The sequence below is a fragment of the Plectropomus leopardus genome, chromosome 12 (assembly GCF_008729295.1).
Source record: "Plectropomus leopardus isolate mb chromosome 12, YSFRI_Pleo_2.0, whole genome shotgun sequence".
Taxonomy (NCBI): domain Eukaryota; kingdom Metazoa; phylum Chordata; class Actinopteri; order Perciformes; family Serranidae; genus Plectropomus; species Plectropomus leopardus.
The window spans coordinates 6,780,847-6,807,423 of NC_056474.1; the positions used below are offsets into that span (position 1 = coordinate 6,780,847).

The 26,577-nt window shown below is 38.8% G+C and overlaps 1 protein-coding gene across 1 annotated transcript in view; it reads left to right on the forward strand.

Moving 5' to 3' along the window:
• The first annotated feature begins 554 nt into the window (after window positions 1-554).
• myo9b (myosin IXb) overlaps window positions 555-26,577 on the forward strand; it is a 34,271-nt gene continuing 8,248 nt past the window's right edge. The window contains exons 1-25 of the mRNA XM_042497470.1: window positions 555-911; window positions 1,952-2,783; window positions 12,458-12,552; window positions 12,736-12,798; window positions 13,052-13,151; window positions 13,532-13,636; window positions 15,250-15,366; window positions 15,597-15,731; window positions 16,210-16,331; window positions 17,323-17,464; window positions 17,780-17,969; window positions 18,187-18,262; window positions 18,763-18,855; window positions 18,948-18,987; window positions 19,393-19,515; window positions 19,933-20,013; window positions 20,123-20,233; window positions 20,369-20,491; window positions 21,025-21,174; window positions 21,416-21,558; window positions 22,575-22,889; window positions 23,141-23,222; window positions 24,371-24,568; window positions 25,671-25,777; window positions 25,886-25,965. Coding sequence (XP_042353404.1) covers window positions 2,010-2,783; window positions 12,458-12,552; window positions 12,736-12,798; window positions 13,052-13,151; window positions 13,532-13,636; window positions 15,250-15,366; window positions 15,597-15,731; window positions 16,210-16,331; window positions 17,323-17,464; window positions 17,780-17,969; window positions 18,187-18,262; window positions 18,763-18,855; window positions 18,948-18,987; window positions 19,393-19,515; window positions 19,933-20,013; window positions 20,123-20,233; window positions 20,369-20,491; window positions 21,025-21,174; window positions 21,416-21,558; window positions 22,575-22,889; window positions 23,141-23,222; window positions 24,371-24,568; window positions 25,671-25,777; window positions 25,886-25,965 — 3,565 coding nt within the window. The 5' untranslated portion in view covers window positions 555-911; window positions 1,952-2,009. The remainder of the gene's footprint in view (window positions 912-1,951; window positions 2,784-12,457; window positions 12,553-12,735; window positions 12,799-13,051; window positions 13,152-13,531; window positions 13,637-15,249; window positions 15,367-15,596; window positions 15,732-16,209; window positions 16,332-17,322; window positions 17,465-17,779; window positions 17,970-18,186; window positions 18,263-18,762; window positions 18,856-18,947; window positions 18,988-19,392; window positions 19,516-19,932; window positions 20,014-20,122; window positions 20,234-20,368; window positions 20,492-21,024; window positions 21,175-21,415; window positions 21,559-22,574; window positions 22,890-23,140; window positions 23,223-24,370; window positions 24,569-25,670; window positions 25,778-25,885; window positions 25,966-26,577) is intronic.

Here is a 26,577-nt window from a genome sequence, read left to right on the forward strand (position 1 = left end):
AGTGTGAGTGTGTGTGAATGATTACTGAGTAGCAGGTGAATTAACACCAGTGTGTGAATGTGTGTGTGAATGGGTGAATGTGACATGTAGTCTTAAAGCGCTTTGAGTGGTCAATAAGTGTAGTCCAAGTGTCCAAGACAAGTGGAGTCCATTTACCATTTAATCCCATGTGGGACGTGTCAGAAATGGCATGAGCTTCAGGGAAGGTCATTATTTAAAATAAATAAATAAAATAACCTGAGCCACCGCCCTCCTCCTCTGAAATATAAAGAACAGTCCCTTATGTGTTAAAATAAATGTACTCTTATGTGCGGAGTTGGTTGTTATACCTCGACTGTCCACCTGGGGGCGCTCAAACCCCACAGCTCACCTGTCACAACAAATGAGGTAAATTAAACCGCTCAGTCGCGTCTCTGTTTAATAACTTCTCCTCCTCTAATGTCAAAGTGTCAACTTCTCTAGCTCCGGCTCAGAGGTGTGGTTTTTTCTCACCATTTTATCTCCTGTTGGATAAAGTCATCATCAGTCAGGTCAGTGAAGGGAAAATTATTTATTTCCACCTCGTCGACGGGTGTGTGTGTGTGTGTGTGCGTGTGTGCGTGTGGAGAAATCTAGGAAGTAACGTTTGCCTAAAACTTTTCGACCAGGACGACGCGGAGACGTTAATCCTCAAATTTCTGAGAGAAACTCTGATTTATTAGAGAAATAACGTCGCCGAACTGCTGGGAATCACTCTTGAATCACTTTTGACGGTGGATAAGTAGTTTCTTGGCTCACCTTTTTTTGGGAAGCTCAGGTGGAGAAAGGTTTTTTTTTGTCATTGGAGTCCGTTGATGCCAGAGGTGTGCCTCCTCTGCGCTGTCGGGAGTGTTTCTGCGTTTACGGATGAAATGAGAGGTTTTGTTCGAAAGGTGAGACTTATTTTTATGTTTTGTTTCTGTTTGACACACGTTGCTGTTGATTATTTGTCACTTTGATGGATGCATATGCAGTGGTGGAAGAAGTATTCACTTTACTGAAGTATAAGTACTAATAGCACCCTGTAAGAATACTCTGTTGCAAGTCAATGTCCTGTATTTCAAATGTTACTTAGGTTAAAGTAAGTGGGTATAATCAGAAAAAATGACTTTAAAAAGTAAAAGTACCCAATGCAGAAACATTTTCTTTAGAAAAAAAACCCCTCAAAATTATTTAACAACATAGAAAACACACCCCAAACCCTCAACATTCTTATTTTTTGTAAATCCTTTTTAAAAAAAAGAGAAAAAATAAGAAACTCAAATACTTTTTTGTAAATGAAGGAAAAGAAAAGAAAAAAAAGAAAAAATGAACAAGAACACCCACAAAAACTCAAAGATTAAAAGATAGAAGAAAAAACCCAGCCAAAAACTCAAAACAAAAAAAAATTAAATCAAGGAAAAAAATAAATGTTTATCAATATCAACTTATTGATCAATTGACTAATTGTTGCAGCTGTGTGTGATAAGACTGTTTGGTAATTCTTTTTAAACTCTTTTTATATGTTAATTCAAAAATATTAATTTATAAAGTGACTAAAGCGGTCAGATACAATCAGTGAGGTAAAAAATACAGTATTTCCCTCTGCAACGTAGTGGAATAAAAGTGTTAAGTGTGAAAAAAAAAATACTCAAGGAAAGTACAAGTACTTCAAATTCATACTTAAGGAGAGTGCTCTTGTATATGTACTTAGTTTCATTACACCACTGGGAATTGTGGATTAGTGTTGGTACAATAGGTCAGAAGGAGCATGTTGATACTGTGGGAGGAAATGAGGCAAGCAAACAAAATAATATTTTTATCTTTTTATGTTTTAAACAATGCATGTCAGTGGGCTCAAGTTTAAAATAATATGTGCTTTTGCCTGAATTCCTACTTTGTGTTTTTTCCTCTTAAACTGCCGCTTGGTCACATGATGTGTGTGTTTCCACAGTAGATGCTGGCAGAGATTTGGGGCAGTGAGTGATGCTGAACCCTGCGTTTATATCAGGATGAGCACTACCGATGGATCCGGGTCCCCTCATCAGGATGGAGAGGCCCGAGTCGTGCAGATCTACCCCAGGCTGCCCCAGGACACACCTGTCTACTGTCCCCTGCAGATCGGCGCCGGGGAGACGGCACGGTCGGTTATTCACAACGCCGTGGTCACTCTGGGCCTAGATGCCAGCAAGAAGTACAGTCTGCTGGAGGTGCGGAAAAGCGGCGGAGAGGAGAGGTTGCTGGAGGCTGGGGACTGCCCTTTGGAGAGAGTCCTGCTGTGGCCGCCGGGCGCACAGAGGTGGCATCCTCAGAGTTATGGGTACTACTTCATCCTGCAGCACCAACAAGCCAACAACGGAGGCAACCAAGTAGAAAGCGAGGACTACGACGACCTCTGTAACCTGCAAACTGTGACAGAGGAGAGCGTTCTGGAGGCTTTACGCCAGCGCTTCTACAGGCTCAAAATCTACACCTACGCCAGCAACATCCTCATCGCAATCAACCCCAATAAGTTCCTGCCTCTTTACTACAACCCCAAGTATGTCAAGAAGTACGAGAACCAGCCGCTGGGCAAACTGAGCCCTCATATATTTGCAATAGCAGACGTGGCCTTCCGCTCGATGCTGAACCGGCAGGTCAACCAGTGCATCGTGCTGTCTGGGGAGAGCGGCTCGGGGAAGACTGAAAGCTGCAGTTATCTCATCCACTGCCTGACCGCCCTCAGCCAAAAGACGTACTCCAGCGGGCTGGAACGGACCATCCTCGGGGCCGGCCCGGTGCTGGAGGTAGGTCACTGTGATGCTGTGAAACCACATCTGCAATCCGCCACACTGTTAAAGCAACAGTTCACCTGAAAAATACACATTTTACTTCTTACCTGTGCTATTTATTAGGGTGAAGAAAGTGAGAGTTCTCAATCATCAATCAGAGATCCCTTCATCAACTCAGATTGCTTAAAGTCAAACAGTCTTTTTTCTTTCTTTTTCCAGTTATCGTGCTTTGCGCTTCTGGGGACATTTTGGTCCCCAGATTTTGTGAGCGGTCTTGACTGCTCTGCTAGTCACTTTGTCATCTGCAGTTGGTGCAAAATGCAGCTGCACGTCTTTAACTAGAAAAAGAAAACAACACTGACTTACTGTAACTTTTAGGATTGATTTTTAAGATTTTATTGCTTGTTTTTAAGGTTTTAAGTGATCAGGCACCACCTTATCTTGCAAAAATGTTGTCTCTTTACACCCTATTTAAGCACTGAAGTCCATTAATCAGACGCTCCTGGATGTTCCTAGAAGTAGACATACAATAGTGGCAACCGAGCATTTGAAGTAGCTGCTCCTAAACTCTGGAACAGCTTATCTATCCACGTTAACCGCTCAGAACATAGAAACCTCTAAGTCACTGCTGAAAACCCGTATGATCTGATCACGACACCTTGATCAACTTCATGCTCTCTGTGCTGGGATCTGTTCCGTTTCTTGTTTTCAGTTTCTGTTTCATTATATTGTGGCTGTTCAGCACTTTGGTCAACTGCGTTTTTTTTAAATGTGCTCTACAAATAAGGTTTAAATTGAATTTGGTAGAGGCAGCAGCAGACACGATGTAGCAGCACAGAGGAGAAACTTTTCACCGTAAGGCTCCAAGATAACATTATCTTCTCTCTTCCACTTAATATAACACAGTCTCTGGCTTTTGTTTGAAAACTATTGTCAGCAAAAAATACTGTTGCACATTTGCAGTCTGTTGCTAGGGCTGTTAGCTTTTTTACTGTGTTACATGGATGCCGCTGTCATACAGAACATCCCACTAAGCCACGTTCAAACTCTAAAACTTTGTATGGAAGAAACAAAACGAATCGTCGAAAATTCATATTTAAGGGCCAAATTTGATTTGACTGACATAAAAGTCGGGTACAACCCTACTACTTATCCATTTAGATTGTTCTGGTGTTAGTCACCAAGTGTTGGAGATATCGGCCTTATAGATGTCCGCCTTCTCTCCGGTATAAAGGAACTAGATGGCACTTGGCTTGTGGTGCTCAAGTGCCAGAAAATTGCATTTTAAACACTCAACAGCAATGTCTACACCCGCCAACTGGATCACCATGCAGACCATCACTGTGTGCTCTGGGAAATTTTTTGGTATTTTGATAGGTTTTGGACTGTTAGTTGGATAAGACATAACATTTTGAGATGTCAGTTTTGGCTCTGGAAAATTAACACAAGGCATGTTTAACAATTTTCTGACATTTTGGTGACAAAACAATAGAGACAATGGGCAGATTAATCAATAATGGCTATAATCGTTAGTCGCAGGCCTATAACTGGTTCATCATGAAAAACTTGCTTTGTATTTGAGTCCCTGAGAGCATATCAGCCAAGCATCGTACGCTGCAAACCCTCCAAATCGCCACAATCTTTCGACCCAACAGAAACTAACTCGCATGCACAAGTGGTTTAAGAAACTGGTGTTGATACGAGTCGCTGGTTGATTCACAGAACGATTATCTCGCCAATGATCATCTGCCTTTGCTGGCGCATTCAGAGAGTGATATGAGCTGAGACTCTGCTGCTGATCGCCGGATTAATGTGGATGTTTTTTTTGTTTGGTAGCTCTGCGTCAGGGGGGTTCAGAGTCCAACCGAAACTTAATCTGCATCATACTTACAGCCCACTCTTTTCTCATATCCTTTTTTTAGACCTATTGAACACATCTATTCAAAAACAGAATTGTAGCATAGAACTGCCTTTATACAGGAAATATGTAATCAGCACCATATGTTATGCACTTCCTGTGTTTAAAAGCAGTGAATCAGTGTAATCAACAAAAACCACACCAAATGCTATATGAGCTAGACCAGGAAGTGAGCTGCAGACATTTCCCAGTATAAATAAGACAGAGAATCTAATTTATGCTGAATTTTGATGATCAGTAATGTGTCTTTCTTTGCATAGTTTGTTTTGTAGTATTACTCATTAAGATTTATATGATCCTTTTTTAAACTTTGCTTTCACTCTAACTCATGTAGGTCAAAAGCTCTCTCTTTTTAGGCCTTAACATCAGCCCTGTGCTACAGTAACTGTCAATGAGTAACAGGACGACACATTTCCCACATATCCATGTGTGTGATGTGTGCTTTCTCTTTCCGCTGTCGGTCGAATTACACAATATATTTAATGATACCTGACGTTAAACAAGGCCAAACATTTTGTTAGGGAAATACCCACTTCCTTGAAACTTGTGAATGTTGTGTTTTATGGTAGAAAACCCCCCTTTTTTTTTGGAGGGGGAGTATATTTTCAGTAAACAAGAACTGAGAGTAAATTTGCAACTGAGAAGCAAGGCATTACTTGGTTTCTGTTTAGGACCTAAGGAGTGTGCCATGCTGCACCGCCGTGTTTAGGCAGTAGCCCATAGCCCCCCCCCTCCCCAAGACAAACCTGTAACTTGTTCTTACAGGTTTAATTGCAACAGGTCTGTTTGTTTTGGAAAGGGAGAGACCCCTTTGGATAATTCGGCACACAGTAAAAACCTTCTGAACATAGGGATCCTTTGTTATCAGAGATGATAGAATAGTAGACGGTCTGCTATGAGTAGAATAATGCAGGAGATTCACTGATTTTTTTAAACGTGAAACTGATTTATTCAGCGTTTTTCCGGTTTCAACTACTGGGTACATTTGTTTTGAAGAGGAGGAGACCGCTGCATGTAATTTTCAGTCTCAAACCTCCTGAACTATGAACACAATTGCATTTATTTATTTTTTAATGGGCGGGGGTGGTATGCAGCTAAGGGCCACAGGTTAGAATTGAGCCTACAGCCGCTGCTGTGAAAAATTAAGGACTGAGGAGGGACTTGTATTTTTAAATTTTGGCTTAGGTGAGGGGCATACAACTTTAAAATGTAGTGTTTCGTACTTATGTTTAAATAAAAAAAGTCACAACACAGCCACCCTGATTAATAAAGTACAGTCCCAAAACACCAGCACGGAAGCTAACCGATGCAAGACATATTTTCACCACCCAAAAAGTATATAAATATAAGTGTACAGTATATTTACATATTTCGTCCTCTTTACCTTGGGCAGTGGGCCTGTCTGATTGAGGCAGCAGTGAAGCAGCAGCTCTGCTGTTAAGTGCGGTAAAATGAGTCGGGCGTTTTTTGGCATCACAGTTTTAAATCCCCATCAGTAACAGCTGTCTTACATTAAGGTAAAGCAGTGAAGAAATTGTAAATATAGCACACTTAAACTGATATTGATTTTTTTTAGGTGGCTTTAAACTGATGAAGGCAGAGTTCTCTCAGTGACGTTTCATTTTATGTACATGACGCGGAGGTTTTCTACCCAAAAGTTATTGTAAATAAACAGTTATGACTGTGATTCGGTCTATATCATAAATAATATAAGTTTATTGCAACTAGCTGAAAGGGGGCGTTTCTTCACTTACATGAAATCCCCAGGTCAAACTAGTCTCGTATGAACAGGGCTATAGTACTGAAGGAATTCTGACTGGGAGACGTTTCAGCTGGTCTCAGTCTGCATCCTTGCTGCTAGTTGCCACTAAATTCATCCAAATCATTCTCACTTTTCCTTCACAATACAAACGACTGGCTCTTGTTTTTAAGAGCTCGTGGCTCTTTCATTTGCACCACTTAACTCTGTTGCAGCTACCATTATGGGGAAATATGCACAGGTGCGTGGTTTATCTATTCATCAATACACCAACTAACCTTTTACACAAAGCATCGTGGCCTACTTTGTCACTGATCACACCCACACACACATGCGCACACACACACACACACACACACACACACATGCACTCACAAAATCCTAAGGAGCCATGCTTTCGTTAGAGACTGTCTAAATATGGATTCTTCCCCTCTTTGAACGAGTCAGACGAGTTTCTCCTTGGAAGTAGGCAACAGCTTGAGTATCTTTCCTGTTAACCGATCTCTGAGGCGGTGTGCTGTTTTGTGCTCTCTCCTAATAGGTTTTAAGAGAGGGAGAGATTTTGCTTGAGGAGAGAAGGTTGCTTGTTGTTTTGGTGTGATTTAATTTTTTTTTTTTTTTTTTTTTACAAGAAAAATAAGGAACAAACTGACTGGAAACTTAGATGTTGTGCAACTGTTAAAATGCCTTTATCCTTGGTTTTAAAATCCAGCATGATCATGCTATTAAAGTAAAGGCATTTTAACATTTTAAAGAGAGTGTATCAGACTTTTCTTTTGATTTTTCAAATCTGAGTGTATCCCTACCCAAAGAGCACCTCGACAGACTGACTATGACTTTAGGAAACACTCCTTTTCTTGCATTTTTAACAGTCAGCCTTAGGTTTAACAAGAAAACTTCAAATGTTTGCACCAAAACTGAATGAAAAGAGAGGCCAAGGTGAGATCTTTTGACAAGATTCAAACTGCAGTAAGGAGGATCAATTGATGTGTAAATCTGATGTTTGGGGGTTTTTTGGTTCTGCTTTGTAAAATGCTTCCTGCTGTCTTGGGATTTCCTTCACATGCATGAGTCACACCCTAAAATACTTGTTCCTTTTAGCTGAAATTACAAAACTGGGAGCTTGTTTTCTTTCCCTTTGACTTTTAATCTTCATCTCACTTGACAGTAGTATGAGGCAGAAACTGCACATGATTTTGATGTCCCCGGTGTAAGAAAACTCAGCCCTTTAAAATGTTGTGAGTAATGAAGACACCACACTATCTCATTCGTGATTTACTTTTAGCATCTGGAAGAGATCTGCAGTCAACAGTCAGCAGGTGATGGCACCTTGCTTTCATTAAGTATGGCGGGTTGTTGGTCGAGGTTTGCGTTGGCTGTTGGTGAGTCAGGAAGCTGCACGCTGAGCTCCACAGGGAGAATTTGCAGGGCGTTGTCTTTGAGGGAACACCGGAGAGAGAGGAGAAGCAGGAACGTGTCAGAACAGGCTCAGCGAGGTCTGCCGGCAAACCGACAACACAAAGTATAAATCGCCTTCTCTCTCTCTCTCTCTCTCTCTCTCTCTCTCTCTCTCTCTCTCTCTCTCTCTCTCTCTCTCTCTATCTCAAATTCAAATTCAGATCAGCTTTATTGGCATGAATGTTACTGAATAACAGATTATTAAATGAGTGAATACATTACCTATTAAATAAATAAATGCATAACAGAAAAACTCTCTCTCTCTCTCTCTCTGCTTAAACCTCATTCTCAAAAGTGCAGTCTGTCTCTCTTCTTTCTCTCATGTCTTTCCTCTTTTTTCAGCTGTTTCCATTCAGGGATCACTGATCCTCTGATGTCCAAGATGGAATCCGGCCCTGTTTTTCATATTTGAAACCATTCATATATCCCAGTGTACTCTTATTTTGTCTGAATTAAGACACAACTGGTGCAAATAATTTGCAGCCTTCACTATCCGTTTAGCTTCAGTTGCATCAGTTGTTAAATATAATGTTTAGCGTCCTTCGCAACTCACAAAATCAGGAAATATCACATGATCACATCACTGAGGTGGTTATCGATCACTTAATATATTATATATACTAGTTCAAGGGGTTGCAAGACATAAGACAGTTTACAGGATAATAAAGCAGAAAAAAACATTGTGAAGGTCTAAATTATGTTGTGTTTTGTTATTGAAATGAAAGACAGGTTAAATAAAACAACAACAAATGATCTCCATGTTTGACATTCTCTTAACAAATAAATAACTAAAACAACAGATTTATGCATTATCTGATACAGCCCTGCGATTATTTTTCTTGTGATTCTCTTAAATATTTTGATACTCTAAGGCCTCCAAAAATCATTTAAATGTCAACAGGTTAAAATCACTCTTGGTTACTCAGTTAAAACACATAATTGTATGCAATTAGTGATGACTGGGCAAGTAGACATTCGTTAAGAGCAATAATCTCCATAGTCATTGTCTGTTCTTTTTAGCAGCCTGATTGACTGTGTAATCAACTAGAAAGCATTATAAATAAATTAATGGTTAGGGCTGAACAACAATTATATGTATTATCAATTTATCTACAGATTATAGGTTTGATTTATGGCAGAACATAGTGAAAAATATCCAGCACAATTACCAAGACTTCAGGCCTGTACACATGGGGGGCATTGTTGTGATATTAATTTGCATTTCAGGATATTTTTTTGAACTTTGTCATGGCAACTTTCCCACAGAATGCAAATATGACACAGTGAAAAATATTTTTGGGGAACAGGAATGATTTTTCTGAGCTTTGTGAGTTAAAGCATCAACCAATCGTGTTTTGTAAAGCGGTGTCACGTCACAACATCACGACAGTGGCATATCTGTTGCATTTCCGCATTACTGCTAGTATGAATAGTTTTTGATTCGGGCAAGTTTTTTGGTTTTTTTTTGGTTTTTCACATTGTTTATTCGTCACACCCCCGGCGTGTAAAAGACTGTCCAGGTGAAATTTTCAAGTTGCTTATTTTTTGTAGAAAACAGTCCAACAATTGAAGATATTTAGTTAATTTAACCCAAGATATTTAATTTGTAAAAGCCAAAGATATTTAACTTATAAAAAGTGTAAAATGTACAACATCAAAAATCCTCACATTTAAGAAGCTGGAACCAGAGAATATTTGCTACTTCTGCTTCATCAATTTTCAAAATAAACAACTTGCCAGGTTTCCATCGTCTGTCAGAGTGAAATGTCTCATTCTGTCAACTCAGGTTTCATCAGACTTAACCCAGTTTTCGACTGGTGTTTGCCGCCTTGTTGCCAGTTTTTCAAAGCCAAATTCCAGCAGACCAGGTGTACCTGAATGCATCATTAGTGTATGTTTCTGTTAAGGAGGAGGAGCAAAGTCAGCCTGGCCCCCTTCATGATATTTGTGTCCTTTAGAGGATCCGGCCCCTAAACTGGGACGTGGCAAACACCTGTTTCTCTCCCTCCTCCACATACCGTCTTCTCTCTGCATGCCTTTCATATTTTTTTTACATACGTTTGATTGATCTGGTTGGAAATGAAAACCATGCAGTGTATTTACAGAGGTGCACAGGGGAGGAACATTCCAGCAATCAGAGGTTTTCCTGCCAGCGTGCGATCAGCACAGTATGCAGGTCGAGTTCACGGTCTGCATAAGCATTGCTGCGGCCTGTTAAGACACGACCGTCAGCACAGCTCACAGTGGAATGAGTGAGAACAAAACCTTTTTAGATGCTGACACGTGTTCAGATTGGATGTTTCTTTTTATTTGGAGAAGGTGAAAACATGGGAAGTAGGAGCTGATCCAGAGTCAGCTGAATCCTGATGTGTCATTTTACCCTGTGGTGACTTCACCTGGGTGGAGTCTGTTGTTGAGAGTGAACCTTAGATACGGTCTCCATTCAGAGAATAACAATCAATGCAACTTTAAGATCTGTTGTTAAGTTTCCTCTTGAGGCAACAACTACTGATTATCTTAATCATTGATTATTCCAGCAGCTTGTTTTTTTTAATTAATTGATTAGGCCAGAAGATAATGGAGAATTTACATCAAGTTTTTCATTCCCCAAAATGTTTTCAACCCTTTGAAACCTGAGGAAATTGGTTTGATTCCTTTCAGAAACATTAGAGGAAGGCAATGAGCAATGAAAATGACATAAAGTCAAGAAAGTGGTTAAAAAAAAAAAAGTGCAAGACAATTACCATTTTTTTACATTACAAATGTTTTAACATAGTTTAGAGATGTAATTATGATAATTATAAATATGTGATTGTGATAACTATAGATATAGTTTTCTCTAGCTTTTATGTTTTTCTCCCTAGACATTTTTCCCCTAGCGTTTTAAAAATTATTTTTTAAATCTACTAATTTCTTGCAGAACATTTTTAAAACCAGCCAAGTTGCTCATTGCCCTTTTTACCCATATTTTACATCAATTTGCTCAGGACTCCAAGGTTTAAATTTTTGTTAAAGGTGTCTGAAAGTAGCATAAGAAAAGCAATGTCACTCCAGGTTTCAAAGGGTTTTATTTCTTGCTTAAATAAATTGTTTAATGTATAACTATTTGGGAAAAAAAGGTGAAAATGCATACATTTGTGTTGCGAAAAGCAGCTAATGTCGGAAGCTCTTTCTTAATGAATAATATAGCCCGACCATTAGTAGAGCTAAAAACACCAACCACTGAAGAAGGAAGTGCGTCTTAAGTGACAGTGAAACTCCACTTTGTTTATCCCAAAGCCCGACTGAGAACTTAACAAAAGGCTGCTTGATGGAGCTTTTATTACCAGATGTCTGCGGCCACTTAACCATGTGAATAATAGATGCGAGTCTCATGGTTTAACCGCATTACTGATGAAAACAATGAGAATGCATTGCATTCATTAGTCAGGAGGACTGAATTATAATGCAGTGATGCAACAGAATTAATGATATTGTGGTAAAATAAGAGGGCGGTTTAATTGTAACCACGGGACAGTGTTCATTTGAAGGCAAATAAAAACATGTCTAATTTGTCTTAAAGGGACAGTTCACCCAATAGTCAAACATACATATTTTCCCTCTTACCTGTGTTACTCTTTATCAACCTAGATTGTTTTGGAAGATCGCGAGCTTCTTGACATGAGTAGATGCACGCTTCCTTCTGCACAGTGATACAGTGGCAGATGTAGTTCACTCACAACAAGGTCTGGGGATTGTCTTGAGTAACCGGGCCATTATTTCTGGTTAAAGACATTGCTACTGAACTTTTCAGATTTATTTTTTTGGTACTTTGAGCTCCACAAGCCGAGTGCCATCTAGTGCTATTATATTTTGAAAGAACGCAGACATCTTTACAGCTGTAATCTCCAACAGTGTGCAACTCTAGACTGATAAATAACACTACAGATCAGAGGAAAATTGGTATTTTTTTTTTATTTTGTTGTGAATTGTCCCTTTAAATTGTTTAGAGTGAAGCTGCACAAAATTATTAGGATTATCTATTCTATCTATCTATATCTATTATGTCTATCACCAGAAAACTTTTTATGTTTATGTAATTGTTATGTGAGCTCTATCTCATTATTACTATTATGCTAATTGATTGTTATTGTTAATATTTTTCTGATTTCATCCTCTTAAATGTGAATATTTCTGCTTTAATTAATTATATTTGGGTTTTCAGCTGCCAGCCAAAAATAGCAATTTGAAGATGTCGCCTTTGGCTCTTTGTTATAACAATTTAAACCAAAGATTAGGCAATTAATTTAGATAATTAACAGATTAATTTGTAATGAACAAAACTATTCCTTGCAGCTCTAGTTCAGAGTTAGACCAGTATTTTCTTCAAGGTTTCATAAGGTCACTTTTCCTCCACACTAGCCATCCACAAACCAAAATAACATATTTGACTGCTGCTCTGTGTAGAAAACATTTGCAGTGTTTACGTCTGTGTGCCAGCGTCTGTGAGAAACGTGCCTACTAATTTGTCTTGTTTATTTAAGCGAAAACTTATGTTTGCCATGTTTTAAACAGGCCTTCGGCAACGCAAAGACCGCAGAGAATGATAACTCAAGCCGCTTTGGGATGTTCGTCCAGCTCAACTATCTGGCGAGCGGTGTCATCAGAGGGTAAGGCCTCGTGTTTTATTCTGCTCACCAACTTTCTTCTCTGCAGCACAGTTTATCTTGGATGATATTTGTTGCATTTAACAGTTAATTTTTCTTCCTGTGTCATAATTGTACAAATGTTGGCAGCCACACCAAAGCCTCTCAGCTTTTGTTGACATTCTCCTCTTTGTGTGTCGCTTGCAGGGCAGTCATTGAGAAGTACCTCCTAGAAAAGTGCCGTCTGGTGTCCAGAGATCCAAAAGAGAGGTATAATAAAGACTGAAAAACACTCCTATTGCATATTTTATTAATTATTTAAGAATCTGTTTGAAAATCTGGGCATGGAGAGTAATACTTTACTGATACCAGTCTTGTTCACATTCTCAGTAAATTGTACTTGAACTCTGACCTCTAATATAAGCCACCTTTACAGCGTTGTGTGCAATAAAATGTTGAGTAAATAACAGTTGAAATGGCACCCTATTGACTGTATCAGCGCTCTGTGACCTCTGACCTGCAGGAACTACCATGTGTTTTACAATCTGTTGGTGGGCGCGTCTAAAGACGAGCAGGAGGAGTTTCATCTGTTAAAGCCGCAGGATTATCACTACCTCAAGCAGGTACCTTTGATCCACACACTTCACAGCAATCCAGGCGGGGGAGGACTGTGATGTGTCATTTGATTTTATCAGATGGGGAAAACCAGTGAAAGATGTTTAGAGACAGATCCACAATATCTTGAAGCTTCTTAACAGTCAATGTAGCCTCTCAGAGTTCCCCCTGTGTTGCGTGTGAAAAGACACTCAGATAAAACTGCATTTTATCTCTTTGAAACCTGAGCAAATTGGCTTTAGCAGCTTGAGAGGAAATGACCCAAAATTTTGCAAGAAATTTGTAAAAAGAACAAGAAAATGACCTAAAATTTGCCCAAAAAAAGGCCAATTATATTTATAATATTGATGCCCTCTTTCTTTCTGTATCTCATGTGATTGTTTTGCAGGAAAACCTCGATCTAGATGATGAGGAGAAACTTGGGCAGGAGTACAAAAGGCTCCATCAAGCTATGGAGATGGTTGGCTTCTTACCCTCCACCAAGAAACAGTATGTATGATCTGATAATAAACATCACAACAATGTGAATGCTGCAGGCCAGAGTCAAACTAACACCTATCGCTAAACTAACGTTTTAGGAAAAGTCAACAAAGGAGTTTCGCCTGCAAAACACTTTGTAAATAATAGTTTTTTGTTGTGAGACATGGTGCATTTGTCATCAAGGACACAACAGTACATGCCAGAAGGTTTTGACCATTTCAGGCATGTGTGTTATTACAGCAAAGCCCACATACTTGGTCCTCTGAGAGGGTGAAAAAAGATACAGAAATATTTGAAGGACAAATATTTGCTGTATGTGACACAACAACAGTTTACAGTGACACTGCAAAGCTCTTAGTCACCTGTACCAATCTAAAAATTACATAGGTAGGTGGAGTAATTTGCTATTAAACTGAACACCATCGAAGAGTTTCTGCTTTGTATACCTGTGTCAGTGACAGGTCAGAGCTTGTCAAGTCGAGCAGGAGAAAAATGCAGCAAGCATGTCGACAAGCGCCTGACAGCCTCGGGACACCCTGTACACATAAAAAGCTCTGGGAGCAAAGTTTGTTACCTGTTCAGGTTGGTCCTCCTGGTGAATAACCACACTGAAGACACAGTCACAGTTAAAGTGATTAAACTACAGAGAACTGCACAGGTGGAAAATATAAAGTTAGAAACTATGGACAAAGTAAAAGAACCAGTTGTTGTACTGGTTGTAGACAAAGTAAAGATAAAATAAACATGAATAGTCTGTTGAGGCATATTCTAACTCAGTAACTCTTAACCTGCATTTACAGCTTGTTTTAAAGGAGCGGTGTGTAGGATTTAATGTTATCTACGGTAAAGATTGCAGATTGCAACCAGGTTTTTAGCAGGAGCCAGATCATTCACAGAGGTCTCCCCCTCTGCAGAGCAATCAAACGTGGTGAATAAAACTAATAAAAACCCCTGAATGAAACAGTTTCAACTTACAAATCACTTTTTCTCCTATGCTGTTCGGCTCGTTGCAGACAAACTCCTAGCTCAGCACCTGCTAATTTGCGTCACCTTTTTTAACTGATAACTCAAACCGTTCAGGGGGTTTTAACAGAGAGACGAATTATCTGCAGAGATCGCTTCCTCTTCAAAACAGATGGACCAGGTGATACCATGCCAATGTGGTATAGATGCAGTTGCATCATTCTCTCCATCTCACACACACACACACACACACACACACACACTCATCCATCTGCATACAGGTTTTTGCTGGTTACCCATCAGTAACAGCCTGTGTAGTCCCTGTTTTGTTTTGTTTTGCTGTCTGAGTTTTATTTTATGTCTCTCTTGACTGTTTATTTGTCGCTGCAGTAGTTTTTACATTTTTTTATCAGTGCATTTTTTAAGTTCTTCATTCACTGAAGAGGAATGCAAGAAAAACAAAAGTTTTATTCCCAAATGAATGAACAAGTGATCATTTTGTTGATGAATTCGTCCTCTTAGTTTAATTATAAAACCGATAAATACAATATAAATTATTCATTTGAGTTTGTTGGATTTTATTGTGGTCTAAATGAAATTTAAATTAAACCTTTTTTTTTTATTTGCTTTGATGTTTGATGTTTGATGTTTCTGTGTGTTCAGGCCTACACAGTGCGGGACTCCATGGCCAAGTGTTTATACAGCGCTCTCTTTGACTGGATCATCCTTCACATCAACCACGCAATGCTCAATAGACGGGACATGCAGGAGTCAGTTCCTGTAAGTTACACTGAACAAATGTTGGTTTTCACACAGGAAAGAAATGATTATATTTGAGTAATTAAGTCTTTAAGTATACTTTTGAAATGGGAATTATAAAATATGCGTGTATCCGATGTTATAGCTGCATCATTTATCAAAAAGACGCTGTAGGTTTAACAGTAATGCACAACCGTAATGATTAATAACACGTATGTTGGTTGTGAGTTGTGCTGTTGTTTTGTTTTCAGTGTTTGTCCATCGGCGTCCTGGATATGTTTGGATTCGAGAATCTCCAGACAAACAGCTTTGAGCAGCTGTGCATCAACTACACACACGAGATACTGCAGTATTGCCTCAACCAGCACATCTTCAAGCTCGAGCAAGTGGGTGTTTTTTTATTTTCCTCTTTCATGACACTTGAAGCGTGGTTAATAATCATTCTTTGTTTGGACTCGGCACTTTGTATTAGATCTCCTCTTGCCTTTGTAGCCTGTGCAGTGAGTTGTTATCATGCCTGCAAAAGTCTTTAGATATCTGAAATTGTGTTATCAAAATCACAGATTTACATTTTCTTGCAGACAGAAGTAATGACATGTTTTACACCACAAAGCAGCTATTGAAGTGTCTCTCTTTGCTTTCCATTGTTTTAAAGTCTTTTTCAATCCCGCTAACATAAAGGAGTCTTTAAACCTGCAGGCACAGCAGTTACTGTTTTATCAAACTGTTCTGTGTGTTTGTGTGTGTCTTTATATCTGTATGTACTGTTACTGATCTCCTCGGTAGTGCCAAAGAGACCAATTATTTTACATTTACTTCTGCTGAGTAATCTAATGATGTCTTTGTGATTAAAATATATTTCAGGAAGATTATGTGTCCGAGGGCATCACCTGGCAGAATATCGACTACTCTGACAACAGCGGCTGCCTTCAGCTGATCAGCGAGAAATCCACTGGACTCTTTGACCTGCTGGATGAGGAGAGCAGGTAGGTCACTTGTAACATGATCCCCTGCTGTGTTTTCTCACGCTCAACATAAGACTCTTGAACAAAAAAATGACAATAAATTGAAACAATTTGTTCTGTGTCAGCAAATCAGTCACTGCAAGATATGCAGATCAGTTCCTTTTATTTTAGCCTCAATATTTGGAATCAGATTTTCTTCAGAAAAAAGTACTTTAAGGTGTACTATGCAGGGATCATCACTGTTTGTAAACACAACATTCAAACTTGGCCGCAGCTCCTTCCACTGCTTGTATGCACACTGCAACCATAGTTAAAAAAAAAAACAGTCATGGGGCGGAGTCTCTGCAGATAAATAAACCATCGCAAACTTCTAGTGGGTCTAGTGTGATGTTGAGAGTGTTCACTTTTGTATGAGTCTGTTTATTGTGTCTTTAGAAAAACCTTTCATAGTATACCTGTAGTGTAATTAAAGATTCTGGGTTTAATTCAGACCTAAGTCAAGACACTGATTCAAAAAATGTAATTTTAGGTAGTTTTTCCAGGCCAGTCCTGACCAACAGAGACAAGTTTCAAGTGTAAATGGTTGAAATTAAATTCATAATATTTTTCAAATCTCAATCTGATATGATGAAATTGTCTTCAAGTATATTCTTGTGTTATTACTTTTTATGCCCATACTTTATACTATACCAAGGATATTTCAGAAAGCATTAATTCATAATTTGTCATAGTTTTGTCTGGATGAACGTGTATTCTTTGTCACTACCATTATCATCATTACTAATTTTTATTTTCTTCTTATTTTTTCTCTACTCACTTGTAAATATATCTTGATCTCAATGTGATATCCTGATTAAATATTTTTTTTCAGTTAAAACCTGTTGTATTTAAACAACATTATTGTGTATAATAAAATTATCACCTCAGCGAGTGTTTTTCTACCCTCTTACCCTCTTTCCCACACACCATGTGTTGATATTGATATTCTGTCCTCCATGTGTATCTTCTTCAGTCGCCCTCAGGCCACAGATGAAACCCTGTTGGACAAGTTGAAGCAGCAGCATCAGGACAACCCGTTCTTTGTCCCCTCCTCAAATACAGAGATGACTTTTGTCATTCAACACTTTGCTGGAAGGGTTAAATATCACATCAAGGTGGAGTACATATCCCACACTGCAAACATCTTTATTCTGTAAAATAAGTAATAAAGACTTGAAATTCAGTAGATGTTCACTGTAACATATTAAGAGTCTGCAGTAGCCTGTTATTTAAAGCACCGTGGGAAAAGCCCTGAAAATCTTTGCACTAAGTCAATGATTAATGCTGCTCCCTCACCCTGAGAAGTCTGTTGTTGCAGTATAGTTTCAGGTTGTGAATACATAATGAACGTGGAGCTCCACAGTTTTTCCTTTCGTCTAACTGCAGCAGAAGTAAAGGAATACAGCATGTTAATTCTTTTTGTCCTTCAGGATTTCCGGCAGAAAAACACTGAGCACATGTGTCCTGAAGTCGTATCACTTCTGCGGACCAGCGAGCGGGCATTCGTACATCACTTGGTCGCATCCAGTCCAGAAGCTCTGTTCAGATGGGGAGTCCTCCGAGCAACCATCCGCATAGTCACAGTATTCAAGAACATGGGACGCCAGCGGTCAGAATCAAGTAGGAAGCTTTTGTTGCTAATCAAGACTAATTTTCATCTGCAAGCAGCAGCTAAAATATAACACTGCAGATGTGTTTTTGCAGCAATTGCATGTTTCTTTAACTGACTTTTTTTCTGAATGAATCCGTCACTCTGCATCTCAATAACAGGTTTTAATTGTTCTTATTTTGAGGATAATTTATGGTTATATACAACTGACTTGTGTTGTCACCACAGTATCGACCAGACGAAGCTCCCGCAAAACCCTCAGAGAGATGAAACAGCAAAGCAGTGCAATGGACAGACTATCGAGGTAAATTTACTACACTGGTGCATTTAAGTAGATTTTACTGCCGCTGACCTGTCTCTGTTTCAGTGTGATTTTCATTTTGATACAATCAAATGTTTTAAAACTGACTTCTGTTTTATTAGAATTAGGCATCAGTCATCCAAACATAGGCACAAATACTGCTTTAACAATTTTTTTGTATGAATTAATTGTCTCATTTATCTATTCTTAGATAGTTAAGCTTTATTTATTCAAGATATCTCGCTGAGATCAAGATCTGTTTTGCAGTGGAGACCTGACACCATATTACATTTACAAGATCACAACAAGAAGATTGATTCACACCCAAAACAACACAAACAAGTCCATTTTTTAACGATAAAATAGTGATCCGGGGGAACTATGTATTGCTTACCAATAATGAACACCTGTAAACATATGCTTGTGAAAAGGCAAACCTACCTTAAAAATAACCTACCTTTGTCTTTGCTGATAAAGTTTGTGTACCTCTTTGACATTAACAGCAACAGCCTGACTCTGGATTTCTCCTTTGATCGCTCCGATGAACATCCTCTTGATGTATTTGAAGACATCTTTGTCAATTATGAAAAGAGAAAGTAAGTGGGCCTTAAGGCTTTAAGCACACTGATTTTGATGTGTTAAGCTTCACCTGTTGAATGGGGTTTCATGTTGTCTCTATTTCCTGCAGAAAAAGTCGGAGCGGTCGACAAAAGCAGCTCATTCCAAAGGTAAAGTTAAAAAAAAATCATTGATTCAGCACCACAATACACACATGCTTGTGCATGTATTTGTTTATTTTATTTAAAAGTGACCATGAACAGTTTAAAACATAAATGTTACAGCACAATGTCATAACAGAAAGAGCTACAAAGTATAAAAAAAGACACAAGACAAACAATACACACAATAACACATGATATAAAGCGGCACAAAGAAGAAGACATGAGACAGACAATACAACATAAAACTACACCAAAAAAGCACATAACACACAAAACACAGAATAAAAAGCTGCACATAGTAGCAGATAACACGTGAACGCTTGTCAAATTAAATCTGAAAAATGAAAGAGTTATTTATTATATTATGTTATATGTGTCCACCTAAAATTCACGTTATGTCTCATTTAACAGAACCTCATGGATTTGCACTCCCTCCGACATATTGTCGGCAACGCTGCGCATGACCGAACCAGCAAATTCATCTTCCACCCTAATCGGACAACGAAGCCCCCGACAGTTGCTGCCCAGTTCCAGGTTTGTTTTCTCTGCTGCTTTGTTTACTATTATTGCTGCGTGCCATAAACTTCAATCATAACTTAATGTGACATTCATGTATGAGAAAGGGAAAGGTTTGATTTAGGTGTCGTCTCAAAATGAGATATCCGTTATTTGAATGTGATACTTACTTTCACACAATCACTTTTGTTTTTTGTTCAGGCCACAGTAAGCCACTGTGATCTGCAATAAGACACTTAGGTACATTTTATCTGGTCCTCTGGCAGCATTTTCTTTCCTTTTTTTCAATACCAGATATTTAGTAGGCCACAGTGACACCTTTACAAATGGATTTTAAAACCTTTACACCCTTTCCAATCGAGCCAAATACAATTTTCAATTTTCTGTCATAATTATATCATCAACCGTTAGTTAATGCACCTCTGTGTCTCACAGGCCTCTCTCAGAAAGCTGCTTGAGACAGTTGAAAAAGCAGAGCCATTATTTATTTTCTGCATTCGTTCCAATGCTGAAAAGGTAACGTCATCTGTGAATCTGTGTCATCATCATGGTTGTAAATGCAGTCTTACATATTGGCATGTATAACACAGTTCATCACTTTGGGTAAAATATTTTGTTTTTGCAGAAGGAGCTGCACTTTGATGATGAAGTTGTGCTGCAGCAGATCAAGCACACAGGCATACTGCAGATGGTACACATGCAGAAGTCTGGTTACAGCGCCAAATACACATTCGAGGTGGGAAATGATTTGAGCATGACGTTATATATACTGTATGTAAATATACAACTTCACTGCACATTCAAAGAGTTGAGAATGAAAAAGAAACCTGGATGCACTTATGGATGCATAATGTTTTTCTCTTGATGATAGGCATTTGTTCAGAAGTTCAGGATTTTGCTTCCAAAAGGAGCTGCAGTAACACCAGAGCACATAACTGAGCTGTTTCAAAGGATGGAGCTGAATAAAAACACCTATCAAATAGGAAAAACAAAGGTAAACACTCTGGATTATACAAATAACTTACTCTAATTTTCACCATAGATTGTAAAGATAATGGATGTAGCTACTGTGATGTCACTCATTGGTTTGAAGCCTTTGCTTTTTTGGAGCCAGAAGTGACCAAATTTGGGTGTGAAGCTGCCACTGAGTAGGTGTCTATGGTATTGTTGTGGCAGGAGGATGAAAGTAACATTGCCATGTTTGAAAACTTGCTTCACACTGAGCTCACCCATGGGAACAGCATGACTCATGTTTTATTGTCATGTGTTTTGAATTTAAAACATCCAACAAATGGCGTAACATGCTAAAAAAAATTGTGAACAACATCTTTTGAAGTATTAAAGTAAATATAGTCATAAATCAGAGGAGTCTCACGTAAACGATATTACAGATTTCCTGCTTTACATGAACTTATGAAAACACACAAGTCACATAAGCACTCATGCATGTGTTAAAATGTACCGCAGTTTACCGTAAAAATGTTCCCATGGTTTCATCATTCTTGTGCCTCTCTGTCATCTACTCAGGTGTTCCTCAAGGAGAAGGAGAGGCAACTGCTGCAAGACACGCTTAACAAAGAGGTGATGCGTCACATCATCATCCTGCAGCGCTGGTTCCGTGCCTGTCTCATGAGGCTGCACTTCCTGCAAAAGAAAGATGCCACTATGATTATACAGGTACCATTTATACTGTTAAATGCTGTAAAAATAGAGGATTATTAGCAATCTCCTCATGGAGACTGCTAGACAATAAAAGCCATCTCATTGTAGACATCCAAGCATGTTGTACAGAAGATAGTCAGTCCACTTGGTTTGTCCTGTTAGTGTCTAAAAATTAAAAAAAAGCTATTCACAACATTTTGAGAATAATTAAAGACACAGCGGACTGAAGTTGACAGAGGATTGTGATGTTTTTCAGAAGTGTTGGCGTGAGTTTTATGAGAAACAAAACCGAGCTGCTACAGTGATTCAGACAGCGTGGAGAAGTTCCCTGAAGAAGCCAGAACACCCATATGCGACGGAGGATGGGGAGTCAACCCAAACCCGGTCTGGACGGGACAGGTGCACATACAATTAAACCACCTGCACTGCTCGTTTTTCAGCTGCTGTTGTTAAAGAACAATTTTCTTCCAGTGTTACTTTAAAATCGTGAAGAAAACTTTGTTTTTATTTCATGCCTCCTAACAGAAGCAAAACTATGTTAAAACATTAGTTCCATGCATGTGATACCATGCAGTATAATCCAAGTTTCATTTATCTAGTTGAATACTAAGTACCAAACACATGCATTTTTGCTTAAACCATATTCCACATAAACAGTCTCACATATGGACAAATAGAAATAATTTTAAATGGTAACATTCTAGCAAAAATGCATTTGTTTGGAAAGTAATGGGCATGCATCTGGATAAATGAGACTTGGATTAAGCTCTACAGGTTGAGTGAGAGTTTGCAAATGGATGTTTTGGTATAGTTTTGCTGATGTTAACACCCTTTTACTAGAATTTATCAAAAATGTCTTTGTCCATTTTTGGATTCTCAATTCAGCATGGAGGTATTTGAGAAAAAATTCAGAATAGAAGCAAACACATGCCCTCTATTATAGCCGGTTTTGAGAGACACCTGAAGATGAAAAGTGTAAATATTGGGTCCATTTTGTGACATAAAATTACAGGTGAATAGGGTTAATGTGAAACTAGCCTTCCATTCACTTGCCAGAAAGACAGTACTTAGAAAAGCAGCATTTGTAATTCCAGTTTGACTGAATGTTTATTCAATAGCCACATCAAATGTCTGCGTGTCTTAAAAGCCTCAGAAGCATTGTTTAAAAAGGAAACTTTTATGAATTGTTGCAGCATTAATGTCACACAAAGCTTTACCATAAGCTTTACTTTAAAGGCATTTTCTCAAATCCTGCACAATATACAGAAAGAAAAGTTCTCCAATCACTTTTTTTACTGATTATAAATTAAACACTATTAATACTACAGTTCGTATTGGGCATACGAATATTAAAGCATTATTGTTTATATTATGGTTATGTTGCCGATTCTGATTTATTGCTTCTTACATAACAGCTTGAAAAAGGAGTTAAAGAGGCAGAACAAAGTGGAGCACAGCCCCAACCGGTCCAGGAGCAGGGAGAGGCGAGAGGGCAGAGGATCCCCTCCACCTCTCAACAGACCCCTCTCCCTCCCACTGGACTCCAAAGTCGACAGTGACAACGGCTCCACCAGCCCCTCGCAGGGCAGCTCGCTTCAGCGCTACAAAGACATGGGGGGCATCAAGGAGAAGGCCGAGAGGTGGAGGGAAAGAAAGAGTGATGGCGACCCGACTGATGACTCGAGTCCAGAAGTTCGGCGACGACAATTTGACCGGAGAGATGACTTTCAGTAAGCATCCTAAACTCATTTGGCTTTCTCTGTTTATATGGGCTCAACAAGCTTTTTTTAATAGAATATAAACTTTCTTTATGTTTTACAAATCTGATCCTATGTTTTTATTTATGTATCATGTCTATTTCATTACAAAATAGCAGTATATCTAAAAATTTATATTTTGAAGCTGTTACCAATAATCAAAAGTGTTTATCTTTAGTCCCCCATACAACCATAACTCTGCTGTCATTTTCTCTGCCACACAGGCGCAAAGTGAAGTCCATGTCTGTTGACGAACTGTCCAAGATCAGCTCCTCAGGTTCTGATAGCTCACCCTCTACCAATGAGGTAAACTTTATTTATATGTTATTACATAACCCGGCACACTGTGTCTGCAGCATAGACTGTATATAAAGATGAAAATTGCATCTCCACTTACTCCTACTGTGCAAAAATAATGTCCTCAGGAAGTGCAACAATTTTCGTTGTTGCCAAACAGTAGAATTACAGCTCCATAGTTCGTCACATGATGCCATTGGGCCCAAAAAAGCATTTTCCCATCTTACATTTTTTTTAACCTCACAGCCTCCACAAAATAATATGTATCACCAAAAAGATTTAATCCATTCAGTCAGATAATGCTGCAAGATAAAATCATTTTAGCCCCATTCAGCAAACCAGAAGTGGTTGGCTTGGTCAGTGAAAGTCTCTAAGGTGTGTGCTCTGTGGGCACATTGATGCTGAAGCAGTGTCAATCATCTAGGTAATTTCATGCTGTGAAAATAGAGCTTTTTTGGTGTAATTTGCCACTGAGAAATAGGAATAAACAGGGTCCCACCTTCAAGGCTGTGTGCAGGTCTCTTAATACATCCATGGCAAAAATTAGGTCAAAATATCCTGGATAAAGCAGCTGCTATCTTGCATTGTTTACTTAATTTGAAGCCAAAATCTGCACAGTAATGATCTCTGCAGTATCAAGATCCCGCCCAAACACCTGTCCAACTAATTGCCATCAGTGCCATTGAACATGAGCACACTGATGAGCACACACAGCTGTCAAACATGACGTCACATCCCCTTTTTATAGCATTAGATAACTAATTAAAACAAAAATGATCAGAAAAATGAACACTTTTGTGTATATCAGGGGGATAAGCACCACCTAAAATGACAGAAACCATCTGACATAGGGGTGGCGGGCTTTATGACCTGTACTGCAGCCAGCCACCAGGGGGCGATGGAGATGTTTTGGCTTCATGTCTCATCTTTGTATACAGTGTATGGTCTGCATCCACAACTTGAGCGTTCAGTCCACTTTCCTTTTTGGTTCTCATGTAGTTTGTTAGTGTCCTGAACAACATTAAATGTCGGCAGTGGCTTAGAGTATTGTAGTTCTGTGTGCTGTAAACTGACAAACACACAAATTAAATCTCCTTACACATGAATCAAAGAGGGCCTCCCAGCCTGTGCCTCATCACCTTTCCTGGCTCAATCAGGTCAGGGTGCGTCTCCGCAAGCATCCCAAACGCAAGCGGCGCTTAGCCTACCCCCGCAGTGGTTTGATGACGAACTTTGGGGGCTCCAAGGAAAGCGAGTACTGGAGCTTTCCGTTGCCTCCCATCAGCCCCCATGTGCCCAACATGAAGAGCTCAGTCAGTAGCGTGGATGTCCGGGCCCTCAAATCCCAGGTCAAGGTACTGACCAGAGGACCTTTGACCGGCGCTCTCCTCTGCATGCAGGCCTTGCATGTGTATGTCCCAAAGGTTGCATTGCTCTCGGACTTCTCATTTCTGCTCTGCAGCCCCGGACACAAAAAAAAACTGTTGCTGCTCCTGAAAAACAAAAAGGCCTTCTCAGAGCCCATTTCCAAAGCTCGTTTCTGATATTTTATTGTGTCCTTACCCAGATTACCTGTAGGTCAACAGGTACACTTCAGAGTCAACACAGAATATAACTGATTTTTTTCATGTCAGTGGGTTTTTTTTTGGTCACTTAAAAATTCAGACAGGGATTGTGACTTCAATTATTTCACTTTGTTGCTTAATTTCCATTTATTTTGATTATGTTTACAGTGCAAAAATACATGACTATAAATTAATTATGTGTAAGACTTTTTGATTTTTGTTCAGTCTTTAATTTATTAAGTCATGAACACACCATAATCATATTTATCTTTTACCATATTATCACTTTTAACTATACATGGTGTCATAAATATAAAACCGTCATTAAATAACGTTTCTGGCAAAAATCATCTTACATTAATAATGTAAACACAACTGGGATATTGTTAATTATTCACAAAAATCACAATCAGTAATGAAAAAAATAATAAAATTTATGTTTGGACCAAATTACATTCAATAATGAATGTTTAAATAGGGGAATAAGGTTTAAAATCACTTGAATATGTAAATAATAAATGTTTTAACACACTGACACGATGTTATTGGTATTTGAACTAACTTTGCAAGTACTAATTGAAGCAAAAAAGGTCAGAGTTCAGTGGATGGCAGGAAAGCGTGCAGCTGCTTTGCATGAGGTAAAAATGGTGAAGGACTATGACTGCGGTGCTAATATTATATGTTGGTTATGTGGCGTGGTTTGGTGGTGGTGCAGCTGTGACGCCGCTGTGGTGCATCTGCAGGGAGACGTGGTGGGGAGAGACGTCCTAGTGTGTTACTGGGAAATCAGGAGGGTATTTTTTGTTTTCCTGTTAAAGTTGGTTTTCAGAGTTGTTTGTTTGCAAGTTTTATATTTTGACTTACAGCATGTTTATGTTTGACATTGTTGCAGATACCAGCGGAGACTGATGGGTCCAGGTACAGTCTTCCAGCCAGGAGAAGCGATGAGGATTCGGGACAACAGGGATCAAACCAGTCACAATTCACAAGTCCTGAAAAGTAAAACTCTTCATTCAGTTCAAAGCAAATTGTTTATGGCTTTGTTTTAACAGTACTTAATGTATTTGATATGTTGCTGCATGGAGCTGATACAGTCTTTTTCTACAGGATTTGGTTTTTAGGTAGATTACTGAGAAAGCGGGGGCCTAAATATTCCCCAGGCAGTGACTCTCCGTCAGACAAAACAGGTAACAAAAAGCAACAATTTTAATGCATTAATTTTTGCAATGCAGATATTTAAGTGTGTGAATACAGCACACTTTAAATAGGCTGCAACATGTTTAAAGTACTCCATTGTAAACAAAATGTAAATTACTTTAGGACAAAGTCTAATGCAAAGAGGCAACAAATGACAGAGTCACAGCTTTCTGTATGTCATTTTTCTCACGATGTTTGTTTGCTCACCTCACAAGTAAAGGTCACAGCATTATTCCTCACTGGTTAACAGACTTCTCTCTCTCTTTTATGTTGTATTTATGCACATTTAGACTTTTGAAATGCTACAAACATGGAGGCTGTATTGTCTGTAAATATCCATAATAAATCATGGAGGAAAAACAGCTCAACAAATTTAGTACACATCCAAACAAAAAGGGGAAAAAAGCTCTAAAACAAAAACAAACAAAAAGCTAGCATCAGTGATCAGTGATGGTGAGTAGCTGATGTATACACTGGTTGCTGTCTATGCATCTGTATACATAGAGCATGATATCGTATATAACAATGTATATTAGCTATGATGTTTCAGCCAGCATGAGGTTAGGGTGTGTGGTTGTGCATTAGTTTTTGTCTGAAAGTGG